Genomic DNA, 17513 nt, shown 5'->3' with positions numbered 1-17513 from the left:
TAAAAAAAAAAGATTACTGGTTGATTAATGTCGTAAAATTGCATATACCTATTTACGGTACGTTAACGCACGAGACGATTTCAAAACACATGTGAAGGAAAACATTTTACAGAACACGTTGAGTACACTGAAGAACTACAGAAATGTAAGGTTGTTTTCGTGCCTCGTTAATTCAATTTACAATACAATGATTAATTTTACTTAAAGGTTGCTTCGACGGCATAATCCTTTGTTTATTTATATTTGAATTATTTGATATATCGATGAGTGTTGAACCACAGATCGGACACATGGATTCATCATAGCATAACCTACTGTACACGTGCGTTTGTGAATTTTATACAAATCGATCTTTCTATACATCAAAGAATTTTAGCATAGTAGACATGAAAACTATTGAAAGCAATCCTGTCTTTTGAGTAGGGTCCTACTTGCTGTCTTTATACTGTTGATTGGTAACAATATGATACAGGACTACTTATTTCCTATACCATATTTGAATCACATCCGATGGCCTTAAGACTTTAAGAACCCTTATTCTTCCTGATATTCATTCAAATTCCCTATTCCTGATCATGGTCTAAAGTTAATCAGAGTGACTGAAAGTTTAATATAATAAGCATGTTACAACATTACAGACACAAGATTAATACTTTTCTACAAAATAATACACAATATAGTTGCCGTCAAATACCAGACCATACTCATACCAGTAGACCACAGAACCAGACACTCCAATCCACACTCCTTCAGACAAATCTCTGCTACAAAGGACACATACAAATATTCATTTTTCACACAAACAATAACACAATGGAATCTCCTCCCTGTAGCAGCAGTACAATGCACTACACTCGAGGACTTCAAGGTACATATTTCCAACGTGGCCTTTGAAGCCCTCACGCATTAGTTCTGCACACCCATTTTATCTATATACTTCAAAAAAAAAGAGAAAAAAAAAAAGAAAAAATTTAATCTCTCCACACCCCCTACAGATGACAGTGACATAACCATCATTGTTGACGGCACTTACGTAAACCAAAGAAGAAGCATATACTTGAATACAGTCATCTTTTGTATGTTAGATTTTATTGATGAATTGAAAATTCATAAAATGGAAGTTACATAAAAAGTAGCTGAGAGTGGTGCAGATTAAAACAAAATTGTGAAAATGTTGTCACAAGGAATGAAGTTACAGCAAATTTAGGTCATTAATGTTTTTACTGTTTGAGCCGGGGAGACCAAAAAGGTATTTCTGATTATAGATTAAGAGAAGGTAATAAATGAAAAGAACAACAATCTCTATTTTTGATGCAAAGACTGATAATCTGCCATAGATTCAATTCAATTCAATTGTTTTATTAAAGTGTCAAACATCTTCCAACCTACATGTAAAAACAGTTCATAAAAGTAATACTACATCAAATGAAAACATGTCCAGCCAATGATGGCTTACTTAGACACTATATATATATATACATGTAATTACATAAAACGGAATAGTCTAAAATGTTACAGACTAAAAGATAACAAGGTAAGGCTGTCCCATGCTATTAAAAATGGTTAGTATATAGCCACGTTATGTTACAGGATATAAAATTTACAAAAAGTTACTTCTCCTCCTCCACATTGCATAAAGTTGATTTGATAGTAGATTTGGAGGAGAATTATCAATAAGGTATTTAAATTGGTTAAGATTATCCATAATATTAAAATCAACATATTTCTGAGCATCAGCTAAAAGAGGCCATCGTAAATCATTATAAAACTCACACTGTGTTAAAAAGTGGATTTCGTCCTCGACCTCGTTTGATAAACAAAGTTTACAAATCTTATTTTTTATTGGCACTATCGGCCTGGTATGCCGACCCTTTTCGATTTCCAAAGAAAGTGATCCACATCTTAAATCACATAACAGGCCCCTCCTTTCTCTATATTTAACACATTTTACATAGTCATGCATCACTTGTTGTTGGCTCATATTTAAATGTTCTATAAAGTCGTAGTTTATTACCATTTACATTTCCTTTGTCGTTCCACAATTGAATTTGCCAACTATCGTCATCCGTGTTATATAATCTTTCTTTAATTTTCCCAAATCCTCCACGGAACCGAGTTCTGTGTTGTAAATACATCTATCAAGTTATTCTTCACTATTAAATCATGTACACGTGAATCCCAAGAATTACGAAGACATCTGGACCATTTATGGATTTTACTGACCGTTCTATCACTATCCATATTTGTAATTTTCAAATAAAGTCTTAAAACTTCAACTGACTGTTAAGTAGTAGTGGATGCCCAGCCCATGTCACCTCTAGTGACCAAGTTACTGGAGTGTTGAGTTGTAGAAGTACTGGTAGGTTAATTCTCAAAATTTTGTCCCTGCAGTTCTACACTTTCAGAGTCAAGCAAATATACCAGGCTGAGGAAGTCCAAAGAATTGAGATTTATCAATGCAAACATCAAGTTAAAATGATCAATCAAAATTCAACAATGCATATGGGCTATATTACATTATGCTTATAGTTATTGATGAAAGAATTGGTTTCTTCCTTTAAAATATTATAACATACAATGATGATTTAAAAATGAAATATATCTGTTGGGACTGTTGGGACTGTTTGGACTACAAACCAATTTTCACTCAATAATGGTGTTGTCAATAGAACTTCTTGATATAGAAAAAAAAACCCACATACAATAAAATTTGTTCTTACGAAACATTTCTCATTTGACCATATTATAATATATTTTATTAATGGGTCACATATTTTTACACAACATATACAATTTAAAACATTCTTCAGCGGTATAAAAATGCCCAGCCATTAAATTGGCTTCTGAGACATGAATGTACTAGTTATGGACAATATATGAGAATAAAACAACATTATCAGTTTATAGTAATAATAAGTTAATGTTACTATAATATAGATCACCTTGTTTCTCCTCATCACTAAAAACATATATTTAGCAAGACTAATTTGAAAAACATCACAATTCATTAAAAAAAAAATAAGTTGATTATCTGCAGATATACTTTCAAAATGTTCACATAAAACAGCTACCCTATCAAATATATTAGTTTTCCTTAAATCACAATACGCTTTACAGTTAAAAATAAATACTTGACCTGTTCATCAAAAGTCGCTGACCACTGTCCATCACCTGTCACACCTGTGACATCATAAAAATGTTCAGTCATGCTTCATTGAATTTGGAGTATAAATAGATTGAGATCAATTGGTGCAAAATAATTTTATCACCAATTAGATGTGTTTTGATTACATCATGTTTTGGCCTGGGGACTATGAGGTGTCAGCCTACCTGTGTCACAGGTGGGCGGCGTGTGTTGTTTGTGGGGGGGGGGGGGGGGCGGCGTGTTGTTACAACCAATTGTCATCAAAACATAATAGAATGACTGGAGTCCTTCTACTCTTGTACCTAATAATTAGCCTGTCAGTACATACAAATGACATAGTGAATTCTATTCAGTTTTCTTCTCCTACATCTTACTTAAGTACACCCAGGAATTCTCTCACCAAGATTTATAATTCATTGTGACTTACAGATGTGAAAACATCAAACACTTGTGAAATCTTATTTCAATGGGTAAGAATTGATATTGGATATTCTATGATGTAGCAATGATTAAATAGAAATTGTTTTATATATATATGATTAATGTGGAATTATATAACACAAATAAATCTTTAAAAGCATGAAAAAATAAATTATTTATAATATTTTTAAAGTTAGTATGTAATTTAGCATATTTATTTCAGTGCTAAAAGTTGAATATTGTTTGATTAGTTTTAAAGGAGTCCTTGAAAAGGTGATATATTCTAATCTACTATGTTAACCATCTGGCTTTTCACTTTAAGATTATAGCTACATGTATTCTGTTCCCAGAGTAATTTTGGAATATGCATCTTACCCTGAAGAAAATTTCTCAACAAAATTAAATTTCTGAAATTATCTGGTTTGTCATATGATTATTTAAAAGTTTTATTCTATTTTCAGATGCGCTTAGGAATTGATGATTCTTCATTTGAAGAGGCACACGCTCCCCAAACAAAAAGAAGAAAAATGACGAACTACAATCATTCAACACGAGGTAATCCTGAGGGAAACAGTATTTTACAGGAGGACCAGCCTAAACTCATGGCACCTCCAAACAGTGACAATGACTCTCTGAACTCCTCATTTGGGACCTTGCAAAGTCCTCCAAAGAAACGCAAGATGTACAGGAACCAGAAACAATTGGCTAAAGCTACACAGAAATATCACGCTAAGAAAGATACTATGTACAGTGATACAGATCTGTCGACTTTAGATCAGACTGACACACCTGATTCTCTCAGCATGATTAGTGCCATCAACCCAGTCTCAGATATGTCCATGCAGACAACATTCTCACGCATGCAGCGTCCATCAGGACGAGCTGATGTTACCATGGAAAGAGCTGTCCAGCGAGCAAGAGGACAGCCCGATGGAGCAGAGAGATCATTTCATAGAATGGCTAGCAAAGGAGTACAGCGTTATCCCACTATAGAGGAAGTGAGAGAGTCAGCGGAGGGTGTAACAGACACAAGTTCTAATCGCAGTGAGGGAGACTCTGGTACATTGATGCCACCTCCAGCAACAATGGAGCCGATGGAGCGAAGAAAATCAATACGGGTAAGTTAATAAAGACATGTTATATATATGGCTACAGTGGTAACATACTTGCTCTTTGAAGATGATCACCTTAATGTATTGACAATGCTGGATCACTTCTTACCAATCTTCCCCCCATAGTCAGAATTAACACAAATTAAACATTCATTGGGCCATATAGCAATTGATAAACCATTGTGATAGCTTTACATATTTTGCTTTAACATTTACAGTTGATAGTTCTGTATTATGTCAGTAATCAAGGGAAAGCAGTGAGAGAGATTAAGTGTTACTCATCCGGATTTTTTTTATATTTATCCAGGGGCATCTATGTGTCACCAAGATTTCTAGTTTTACTACATATTATTCTGGTTTATCAAATTTATTTTACACTATATATCACTAATGAAGCTATTTTTCCTCCATAGGTGAAGATTTCAAGAGCTGCTAGCACTGCAGCAGGCAAACTTAAAGGTTTAAAGGCAAAGAGAAACCTCAACGAAAGTCGAACAGGACTGAACGCTGGAAAGAGGAGGCTGGAGGAATCACAGACCGTAGAGACAGATGGTATGTATAGATATTTTAATAAATTTTCACATGCTGTATACAAGATAGAGAGAAATACTATTATTCATGTAAATAGGTCAACATATTATCATCCATTTGTCAAATTTTGTTATTTGAAGTAATTGTTTAAACCTAAGAGGATAGATACTTTGATTCGATGCATTTCATTTCGCTTTTATTAAGATTACATTTGTATGTTAAGTTTGGTATCTTTTTGATAAATTTTGAGTTAAAGTCATATGCTTTTCAGTGTCAAGGTATGAAGCAAATTATTGGGTTTTAAATGGATGTTGAGGAACATGGCATATTAACATCTATTAAATGTAATAATTTTTTTGATCAGAATCCAAGAAGACTAAACTCAAGGAGCTACCATTTAAGGATAGGAGAAAAGTAAGAAAAATGTTGAAGAACAATTTCAGCATGATTCAAAGGTCCAAACAAATCTGGGATGAACTCAGAAGGTAAGTTAACCTTTAACACTTGCACATCAACTTCAGATACTATATTTTTTTTAGATGGCTGAAAATAACTTGATCATAGTAAAACACTATTGTTTTACAGTTTTTTGATAAAAAAACAATACAATATCATTGTCTTCATATTTTTATTTTTATTTCTTGAGTGTGTTTTGTCACAATAGAATTTTTGATGGACTGTAATAATTATTACAAAGACATATTGATCATTGTATTGTTCTTTATGAAGGCATGATGTGAAGGAGAAAAGGAGATCAGAGTTGTGTACAGAACTTATGTCCATGGTCAAGGGCAACATGAAAGAGGTAAGTTATGTCCCCTTGATAGTGGTGAGTTATGTCCCTTTAATACATATTTTTAAAGCTATAACATTTTGTATTGTATATGTGGCACAAATGCTGACTCTTCACCTGTGGTAGGGATAGAATCTTCACCTGTGGTAGGGATAGAATCTTCACTTGTGGTAGGGATAGATTCTTCACTTGTGGTAGGGATAGAAAGCATTTGTATAAAAATTGATGAACAAATGAGCTGGATTACTTTTTGAGGAATTTTATCTTTGTAATGCCCTTTTGAAAAATTGATTGGTGTTGGAGTCTATGGCAGCATGCCTTCCATTTTTCATGTATAGAGTTTTGTTTGTGTCTGGGATATTTATTTGAATGGTTATTTTTTTTTATGTGACAGCTTGCCTATGCCCACGACACAGCACGAGTGCTTCAGTGTTTAGTACAGTATGGTACCCCAGAGAGAAGGGAGGAGGTGTTCAGTGAACTTAAAGGTAGATATAGAATAACGTATAAAAACTCAAACTCAACGACCTTCTTTTAGTACTTTTGCCATGATAATGTATTTCTATATGTGTGACAGATTCGCCTAGTCAGATAACTTACGATGATTGCGATAACACCTCCGGTTTGCATGGAATCAATATATTCAATTTATGTTATTCAATAAAAACTCTATTTGGGATTCTTTATGCTGGTAACAAACTCATTTTAGTGAAAACCATGGCTATTTTGGTTTATACAGATTGATAACACTGGTTGGACCGTTTGTAAAAGTAATTATTCCAAGTATAAATCCTGAAGGATGCGACCTATTCCTTGATTGATATAATGCTCAAATCTGTATCTTTATGTATCTCATGAAATATTGTAAATGTCTGTGTGTTTTACAGATCAGATGTGTCTGATGGCCAAGTCTAAGTATGCCAAGTTTATTGTGAAGAAGTTCTTAGTGTATGGGTAAGTAGATATATACAGAGGAATCCGCTTTAATAGATATTTTCCAAGAAGAAAAAATCCAAAATCTATGTGGAGCTATCACATAAATGAAGAAGACACATCTAGCAGTTTAATTCACTTTATGAATCTGTTGATTACTTCCAACAAAAATTAATAATTCAATTTTGCATTTGTAACAAGCATTTTCATTGGCTTAAAAATTTACTTTATCAGCCCATAAAGGTAAAAAAATGGTGTCGCCGTTTGTAACGCCCCTTCTGATAATGGTGTAATGATTTCAAAGGCACAAGAGTTCCTGAATAAATTTTGAATATTGAAGAGATTACCTATAGTGAATTGAATTATAACAATTAATTTGAATAGATTTTTTATGTTAAGGAGAACCTGAAAAATCTGAGTGTACTCATTATAAACTGCTTCACGGTTTATTTAGAGTACACTCAGATATTTGTGTTATATCTCCATGACATAAAAAAAATTAAGTTAAGTTAAGACAAGTTAATCCTTAAATATAAACATTGTTTTCATGATACTTCAGTTAATTGAGGAAGAATACATATCTATTAAGATGCCATTAGAAGATACCTACAATAATTTTTAGAATCTTTCAGATATTTCATTTTGAGGTTATACATAAATCTTTGCATTGTATTGTAAATGTTTTGTATCCAAAGGAATACATGTAATGAAGCTAAATAACTGAGTTGAACTTTTTTGTATTTTATTTTTCAGGACAAAAGTGCATCGAAACGCTGTGATAAAAAGCTTCAAAGGCAGCGTGAGAAAATTAATACGTCACAAAGTAAGTGTATAGTTGTTGTCACTAACAGTTGTGTAAGCTGTGTAAACAAAACCTGATATTTTACTACCTATGGGTAACTAATGTATACTACAAACTTGACTTTTTTGTGTGTAGAATTTTTCACTAAATAAACTTTAAAACTGTTTGGCATGTGATAATTTTTGTGCTAAGAATTATTGACAAGTTAAAATTTGCACTTGCTGATATGTCTGTGGCTTTTATAGTGGCTTTTATAGTCTCTATTTTGGTCATGGAAGTGTGGTTTGTTGTCTAGGGATTGATGTGCTCTATCATAGGAATATAAGTCTGCTTTACTAACAAGCCTTTTTGTGTTGCCTAGGAAGCGTCTGACGTTGTGGAGTTTGCCTACAATGAGTACGCCATCGCGTCACAGAGGTTGTCACTCCTGGAGGAATTCTATGGGCCAAGTTTTATGCTATTTAAGGTGAGAATGAATAATTTGTCAATTATGTAAAAAAATAAAGGAACAAACTTATGTCAGATGACTTATAGAAGTGCTTTTGAGTCTTTGTCACAGTTTAATATTACAATGGATTGCTTATATCATAATACTACAGCTAATATCCTATTTGCATATTGAGACAATTAACAATGGTATCAATTTGTTCTTTTTTTTTCATTTTGATAGAATCTGTCAACTAGAAACTTGACCATTGTTATTTCACTCACCTGATGTGAAGTCCCTAGACCAGATGTTACTGGTACACATTTGTTTAAACCTTGTATTAGGACCAAACTTTGGCTATTGTTATTTCAGACCCCTGACGTGAAGTCCCTAGACCAGATGTTACTGGTACACATTTGTAGAAACCTTGTATTAGAACCAAACTTTGACTGTTTGTTTTTTTCAGACACCTGATGTGAAGTCCCTAGACCAGATGTTACTGGTACACATTTGTAGAAACCTTGTATTAGAACCAAACTTTGACTATTGTTATTTCAGACACCTGATGTGAAGTCCCTAGACCAGATGTTACTGGTACACATTTGTAGAAACCTTGTATTAGAACCAAACTTTGACTATTGTTATTTCAGACACCTGATGTGAAGTCCCTAGACCAGATGTTACTGGTACACATTTGTAGAAACCTTGTATTAGAACCAAACTTTGACTATTGTTATTTCAGACCCCTGATGTGAAGTCCCTAGACCAGATGTTACTGGTACACATTTGTAGAAACCTTGTATTAGAACCAAACTTTGACTATTGTTATTTCAGACCCCTGATGTGAAGTCCCTAGACCAGATGTTACTGGTACACATTTGTAGAAACCTTGTATTAGAACCAAACTTTGACTGTTTGTTTTTTTCAGACACCTGATGTGAAGTCCCTAGACCAGATGTTACTGGTACACATTTGTAGAAACCTTGTATTAGAACCTAACTTTGACTATTGTTATTTCAGACCCCTGATGTGAAGTCCCTAGACCAGATGTTACTGGTACACATTTGTTTAAACCTTGTATTAGAACCAAACTTTGACCGTTTTTTTTTCAGACACCTGATGTGAAGTCCCTAGACCAGATGTTACTGGTACACATTTGTAGAAACCTTGTATTAGAACCAAACTTTGACTATTGTTATTTCAGACCCCTGATGTGAAGTCCCTAGACCAGATGTTACTGGTACACATTTGTAGAAACCTTGTATTAGAACCAAACTTTGGCTATTGTTATTTCAGACCCCTGACGTGAAGTCCCTAGACCAGATGTTACTGGTACAGCCGGACAAGAGAGATATGATCCTGAGTAATATGAAGGAAGCCCTTCTCCCTCTCATATACAAGTAAGCCACTCTATACACTGTAATCTAAAGACATAAAAATGGCTTTTGGTCACCATGAAATCATTACAATCATTGCAGAATCCACAAGAAATCTGTGGATTAAGTTATTTTTAAATTTGATATTATGCTCCTGCAATACAATAAGATTTTTAGATGCAAACATTTCTATAAAAATAGTGAATCTAGCCTATGATTTGATGCATAATCTAGATAACCATAGAAACAGAAGGGATAATGATGGCCCATATTTTAAAACAAAACAATGAGTTAAGGATGGATAGATTTCTACCTTATGTTCTATTATTGTAAACAGCTTATTTGTCCCCTGAATTCCTTGATGCTATATGTGGAATTATATTAACAAGTGTATGCCTTGTTATTTCTAACAGAGAGGTACTACAACACACGATGGTCCATAGGGTGTTCTTTGAATTCTTTGTCTATGCATCGGACAAGATGAGGATGGTAAGTGACTTTGACAAAATTGATCTAAGATTATAAAGAGTTAAATTATCTTACATTTTGAATATTGAAGATTTTTTTATCAGTTTTCTGATTTGATTTAACATTCCAACAAAATTATGGAAAATTTGTAGAAATTACAATTTTATAGCTAACTGACAAGACACAACTTTTAATCACATCTACTACTTTCACTGCACATAGTACAAATGAAAAGTAGTAACAAAACCCATCCTAAAAACATGTTTGCCTGAATACTAATGTTTTATGTTCCAGGACATGGTGGAGTCGCTGAGAGACTGTGTTATACATATGATGCACACTCGGGATGGTTCCAGGGTAGCCATGTACTGCTTCTGGTACGGCTCAGCCAAGGTCAGTGAATAATGATTATGTGTTGATATCAATTTGGTGTTATGACTGTTCAATAGACTTTCTCATTCCTTTTGCTCTGCTGTGATAATTTCCGGGTGTCATTTTGACAAAAACGAAAAAAAAATTGTAAAAATTTAAGAAATCAATTTCACAAACTCTGATAATATTTGTCGTATGTACATGTAAAGGTATCGTCTGCCTATATGTAAAATTGTTTCAATTAATTAATAATCTTACAGAATATACACTCGACCTGTTTGCTATTCTGTATGTGCATATTACAAACTTATCTCTCTTGTAGGTAGATATTGATTGTTTCGCTGTGTACATAATGTTATCTTTTGACACAAAAAAAAGATGTAATTTTCACTCGTAATTTAATTACATTACATTTGAAACCTACCCCCAAGGGCAGATAACTCTGTGATATACAAAGACGAAATATGATTGCAGTCAAAAACAAATAGGGATTGGATTTCGTTTTTATGTTAACCATGCTTGTATGGAGCAATTCCTCTAAGAATATATTCTATGGGGCGCGTTAGCGTCCCATATTGAATATATTCTTAGAGGAATTGCTCCATACAAGCATGGTTAACATAAAAACGAAATCCAATCCCTATATTTACACTCACACGACTTTATATTTATATTTTATGCAATAAAATCGTCATTTGAAAGTGACGTAATTATTCAATAAAAGTCGGTCAAAAGTGGGAGGAGCTTACTCAATTGAACAGCGAATGATGACGCTTCACGTAAGGTAGAATTATTCATCCGCGAAGACAAAAAAGTTCAATATTTTAGTGTAAAATAAACATGACAAACAAAGTAAATTTCAGAGATAATTTTATTTAATCAGATCAGAACTTTAAATATATATTCAATTTTGCTAAAAGTTAATATATAGCGTAATAACATAAAGAATTTGTACACGGCCACATGTGTGAACTCGGTGACCGTTATTGTGCAGCGAGGCGAAGCTGACGCACGCTTACACACTTGAGTTTGCCGAAGTTGGCAAAACACCGATTTTCAAGTAGCTCAATGTGTTTGAGATGTCGTCTGACTTGACGATATTACATCCTTGGGAGCCATGTGATTATATAATCTACGCATAGATCCATATCGCCATCGATAGATGAAACAAATTCACTTGTGTTCGATGGATACATGTATGTACAATGTATTTGTGGTGATGCGTAACTGTCAACACGTGGATTATTAGCGGTGCATGTTTTATAATACACATGATTAAATTCTCAAAGAACAAAGACAAGAGGATATGTTTATAACTGACCTCTATCAGTCCATCCCAAAGACTCGATCGTAGGACGAACATAGGCACAGAGGTAATGTTTACATTTGACAACCATCATTTTTAACAAAAATGAAAGCACGTCGCCACGGTCGGGATATTTTTCCGTTTCTTTATACAATTGTTAATTTAAAAATTGTTTGAATCATATATAAATATCAAACATGTATATATCGTTTACATTTTTCCAAAATTCTATGAAAAACAACAATATACACGTAATGTTGCGTCAAAATGTAAACAAAGCCATGTGTTTCTTTTTAAAAAAAAAGTAGTCCTTTTACGTTGCACAGAACATTTTCATACGCAAGTTCAAAGTTCAATGTTACCATGCAGTTATGGTAAACAAAATCGGCTAGTATTAGCGTATAGTGACCAAGCCTAGCAAGTGTAAATATATGAATATGTTTTGTGTGGTGTTACAGGACAGGAAGGTGATCATCAAGAGCTTTAAGACACATGTGGTGAAGATCTGTAAGGAGGAACACAGTCACATGGTACTGTTGGCCATGTTTGATGTCGTCGACGACACAAAAATTGTACAGAAAGCCATTCTAGAGGTATGGTCTCAGCTGGGAGCTTAATTCATACAGTATCAACAGAAAAACAATTTTAATTTGTGGTAGTGATCATAAAAAATAATATAGTAAAATCTATCTCTGTGATTAAAGTTATATGCTTAATAAAAAACACTTTATAGGATCCTAAATGGTCAATTTGTCAAGAATAAGACCACTTTTCTTTGTCTCTTGGGAGGCCTCCATAGACAAAAGGTGGGAAGGCTGACATGTTTAGGCCAGTGAATGGCGTGTTATCTTTGTCCATCCTTTCCTGCTTATTTTATATTTCATTTGTAGACAGACATGTATATATCTTGCAGACATTTATAGTTGTTGTATACATATGTAATATAATTGTTTATTTAAATTTAAAACTTTTGTTTTCCTACAGGAAATGTTGAAGTCCCTAAACGAGGTGGCTACAGACAACTATGGTAGGAAGGTTTTACTATACCTATTGTGTCCGCGGGACTCCCATCACTTCCATCCCGACATTGTCAGAGTACTCCTTGAGGGGGACAAAAACCCACACAGGTACGTATCCCATTATAACCTTATTTACCTCATATTGGTTGAGTTGTGTTGACAGCTTATTGCTTTTACTGATACATCCAGTCTTGTTTGTAAAAAATTGACCGAATGTTTCACGAAATCCTGATTTACTGAAAGCAAAGAAGTGAAAATAATTCATGTAAAATGTTAATTTGAATACCAATTATTGGAACATGTTAAAAAAAACCACTGGTGACATTTTAACAGTAGTTTTCTCTGTTTTAGTATAAATGTCCATTATTTGTGATGTTAATTTGTTGTCTATTACAGTAAGAAGGAAAAGTCCGTTCGACAGCGTGAGCTTCTGGAGTTTGTGTCGTCTCCACTACTACAGTATATTGTAGAAAACACCAGGGAAATGGTCCTTGACAACGCCTCCATGCTGCTTCTCCTAGCCATTCTCACATATGCTAATGGTATGTTGGAACTCTTTTTTCACCAAAATTGCCTCTTGTATTTCTAAAATGTGATATATTCTTTATAGTTAAGTTGTATTTATTTCAAATATAAGTTAAATATAAATTAAATAAGTTAAATATAACTATAAAGATCAGTTACATTACATTAGTTGTAATAATCAGATATTTTGTTGCCAAAGCAGCTCTGAAATAAATATCTCAAATTCTTGCCTTCATGTAAAGATGTTTACTTCCTGTATACAAGTGATATGGTTTTATCTTTTCAGGTGATCCTAGTGCTGCGATGAAGGCAATGGCTAAGATTGCTGCCGAGCCGTTTGTAGCTGGCAGCCTAGACAACATGCACATAGTGGAGCATTCCGCAGGTCACATGACCCTTAAACGGCTGATACAGAATGACCGTGATCGTATCCAGGCGGGGCACACAGGTCAGTCGCGTGGCAACTGTAGCTGTTGTCAGCACTGTGGCTCTATGTTACAACAGGTCCCAACTACCTACTTGTAAGGTCAGGGTCACAGGTCTTTAAGGTCACACAGGTCAGTCGCGTGGCAACTGTAGCTGCTGTCAGCACTGTGGCTCTATGTTACAACAAGTCCAAACTACCTACTTGTAACGTCAAGGTCAGAGGTCTGTAAGGTCACACAGGTCAGTCGCGTGGCAACTGTAGCTGCTGTCAGCACTGTGGCTCTATGTTACAACAGGTCCCAACTACCTACTTGTAAGGTCAGGGTCACAGGTCTTTAAGGTCACACAGGTCAGTCGCGTGGCAACTGTAGCTGCTGTCAGCACTGTGGCTCTATGTTACAACAAGTCCAAACTACCTACTTGTAACGTCAAGGTCAGAGGTCTGTAAGGTCACATGACCATGACAAGAGCCACACAACGTCAGCAGTAACTTGTCAAGATCACTGCAAGTCTGTAGGTGACATGACCTTGGTGATGTCCCAGTCTTGAGGCTTACTGCTTAAAAATAGGTCAAGGTCACAGATTCTTTGGCTGCAGGATTTTAATGAGAGCCATCAGATATTAGTAAGACTAAGAAAATCAGTCCTCACAGTCAGCAGACTTATCATAAGGCCAAAGTACATGGCTGATTAGTTAGAATTATACAACTATCAAAAGAAGACATATAAGTCGGTCAAATCTTGGTCTAGATAATGAGATTAGCCCAACTTTTATGTACAAGGAGAACCAAGTCTTGACTTTGAGATGTCAATCCTCAGTGTTAAATATCACACTGACTTGAATCTCAATAGTCCTATATTACAGGATTCCTACTGTTTACTCCACTGACTTGAATCTCAATAGTCCTATATTACAGGATTCCTACTGTTTACTCCACTGACTTGAATCTCAATAGTCCTATATTACAGGATTCCTACTGTTTACTCCACTGACTTGAATCTCAATAGTCCTATATTACAGGATTCCTACTGTTTACTCCACTGACTTGAATCTCAATAGTCCTATATTACAGGATTCCTACTGTTTACTCCATTGGAAGGCTGTTGTACATAGGATTTGTTTGAATCATTGATTTTAATGGAGAGAATAATGATGATATGCTGATGAACTCTAATCCTTGTTGTTTAGAGCACTTAGGTATTTCTCATTGACAGTAAATACATTGTATCTATATATATGTTGGGTTCATGACATTGTAAATGTAATACACCACAAAATGGATACATATGTAATAACCATTTTATACACATTGCTAGTATCTCAAAGAAGATCATGTATATATACAAGTATATGCAGTGAAATGAGAGGTGTATAATACATTTTTATATAGCTAATAATATCTGAAGCCATTACTGATAGTGAGATAACTTCCCCTAAAGTAGAAGACAGACGAAAATGACATAGAAATGTGGTCTTCTTCCAGTGCTATTCTCTCAAGTGCTTCTGGATACGGTGACAGAAGGTTCCCTCAAGTCCTGGGCCGCGTGTAATAGGGGCTGCTTCATGCTTATATTGTAAGTATAAATTAAACCTGTATCTGAATATAAGTGTACAAGAGGATATCAATTTGGTAAAAATCTTAAGTCGGGAATTTTCAAAATTTGAATACACCTTTATGTTGAAACTAATATAATACAAATTAAACTTCAACCATGGGTGACACGAATCCCATGGGCCTCTTGTTTTTCTTTGCATTGGCGTAAAGTGTAAATTTGAGAAGCTAAAAATTATATACAGGTTTCACAACTTTTTTCAAAGTCTCTGTTAATTTCAAATACTTTTGTTAGGTATTCATTCCTAATTTTGATCTTGACCTTTATCTCTAATGTTGACCTTGACCTTTATTTTACAGCCTGTTGGAGCTTGACCATCCCGATATCACAGACCGAGTGATAACACAACTGACCGGTATCAGAAAGGCGCTGAAGAAAATGACATTCAAAGGAGCACAGATTCTTCTTCAGAAACTGGACTCTCTTAGCGGGGAATATAAACTGTGAAGAATTACAGATACAGAAACTGGACTCTCTTAGCAGGGAATATAAACTGTGAAGAATTACAGATACAGAAACTGGACTCTCTTAGTGGGGAATATAAACTGTGAAGAATTACAGATACAGAAACTGGACTCTCTTAGCGGGGAATATAAACTGTGAAGAATTACAGATACAGAAACTGGACTCTCTTAGCGGGGAATATAAACTGTGAAGAATTACAGATACAGAAACTGGACTCTCTTAGCGGGGAATATAAACTGTGAAGAATTACAGATACAGAAACTGGACTCTCTTAGCGGGGAATATAAACTGTGAAGAATTACAGATACAGAAACTGGACTCTCTTAGCGGGCAATATAAACTGTGAAGAATTACAGATACAGAAACTGGACTCTCTTAGCGGGCAATATAAACTGTGAAGAATTACAGATACAGAAACTGGACTCTCTTAGCGAGGAATACAAACTGTGAAGGATTACTGAATATTGGACTCTTGACAGAGAAATTAGTCTCTTTTGGCAGAGAATACAAATCGCGAAGTCCTGAAGAACTACTGAATATTGGACTCTTGACAGAGAAACTGGACACCCTGAATGAGAATACAAATTTACTGTGTTCAAAACAGAAACTGGATGTGTTGAACATGAAAACTCTCCCCAGGAAATACAAACTTTGAATGATTGTGAAACTGGTTTTTGGGATTTACAAATGAAATCATTAAGGGAAGAAGATTTCTGAAAAAAAAAATCCCAACAGAATTGAATGAAAGCTGGGAATGTAAAATTATGAAGTTGTTTTCATCCATTGTCTTTTATGGGTTTTTTTTTCAATTTAAGTATTTTTGTAGAAAAATCATGGTGAAAAAACCCCCCACAAAAATGTTCATTGGTTGAAGTAAATGAATAATGGATTATGATGCAGACAATAAAACAAAATTCATACCATTTTAAGGTATCATTACATTGTTTAACTGCTGTATCAATCTGGATTATGTAATCTTTTTATTTAATTTAGATTTCTGGGTTTTTTTTCAACCGTTCATGCTGACTCAATGAATTTCTGTGTCTGTATGACAATATATTTACTAGTCTTCCTAACTTTAATGACAGCTGAAGATGTATTTGTACAAATGTATAATTTATGACTCGACAACTGCTATGGTGGCATGTGCAATTCCTTATGTAATTGTTGTATATTTTATGATTGTATAGGGAATGTTAAATGTCTTATGAGTACAACACCATCATGTATAAAACATAAAGATGTCAACACAACATTACTATGGTATGACTAACTGTAGCTAACTACAGATTGACTGTTCGGTGGAGCTGTGATTCATATGGTACACACGGCATTATAGAATTCATCTCTTTGAGACTTGCCATCTTGAAGACTTCTGCATATCTTGTTTGACTAATTTTTTCCTTCAACTTCCTCTTCTTTCTTGCTTCCACACAAAATTACGAAAAAACTCTTCATAATGATTAGGTTGGATTAAATTTCATTTTATTTTTGACCAATTTTCTTTTCTTGTGAAATAACCAGAATTTGAAGTTTACTGATTATTAAAACTTAGATGTTTCCCTGGCCTGGATGCAATGCAGTTCATCAATGGTAATTAGTCGGAGAACTGCGTAAGCATCTCTCACTGGATGGACTCTCTAGTTTTAATATTTATACATTTTATGACATGTGCTTGTTGCCTTATATAGTTTTATGTTGAAATAAATGTTTTACTCGTAAAATTAAATACATGATTTGTATGTTTTGTTTCCATTAGAGGTGTACACATGTACAACTG

General features: G+C 34.4%; 1 protein-coding gene across 2 annotated transcripts; it reads left to right on the top strand.

The window, feature by feature from the left end:
• Nucleotides 1-51: 51 nt before the first annotated feature.
• Nucleotides 52-17462, top strand: LOC138326016 (pumilio homolog 3-like). 2 transcript variants are annotated; one of them, XM_069272110.1, is made up of 18 exons: nucleotides 52-145; nucleotides 4027-4683; nucleotides 5091-5229; nucleotides 5573-5693; nucleotides 5938-6013; nucleotides 6396-6489; nucleotides 6889-6955; nucleotides 7688-7757; nucleotides 8098-8202; nucleotides 9460-9563; nucleotides 9953-10028; nucleotides 10302-10400; nucleotides 12144-12278; nucleotides 12670-12812; nucleotides 13101-13246; nucleotides 13516-13677; nucleotides 15139-15229; nucleotides 15568-17462. In XM_069272110.1, the coding sequence occupies exons 2-18, from the start codon at nucleotides 4027-4029 to the stop codon at nucleotides 15713-15715; spliced, it is 2433 nt and encodes an 810-aa protein (XP_069128211.1). In that variant the 5' UTR covers nucleotides 52-145; the 3' UTR covers nucleotides 15716-17462. The 2 variants fall into 2 exon arrangements, with proteins under 2 accessions (XP_069128211.1, XP_069128213.1); XM_069272112.1 differs by having other exon boundaries at nucleotides 67-150.
• Nucleotides 17463-17513: the final 51 nt, after the last annotated feature.

This window comes from Argopecten irradians, chromosome 6, assembly GCF_041381155.1.
Source record: "Argopecten irradians isolate NY chromosome 6, Ai_NY, whole genome shotgun sequence".
NCBI classification, from domain to species: domain Eukaryota; kingdom Metazoa; phylum Mollusca; class Bivalvia; order Pectinida; family Pectinidae; genus Argopecten; species Argopecten irradians.
Note: the sequence above shows the minus strand (reverse complement) of the source record. Positions and strands in the feature narration are given on the sequence as shown.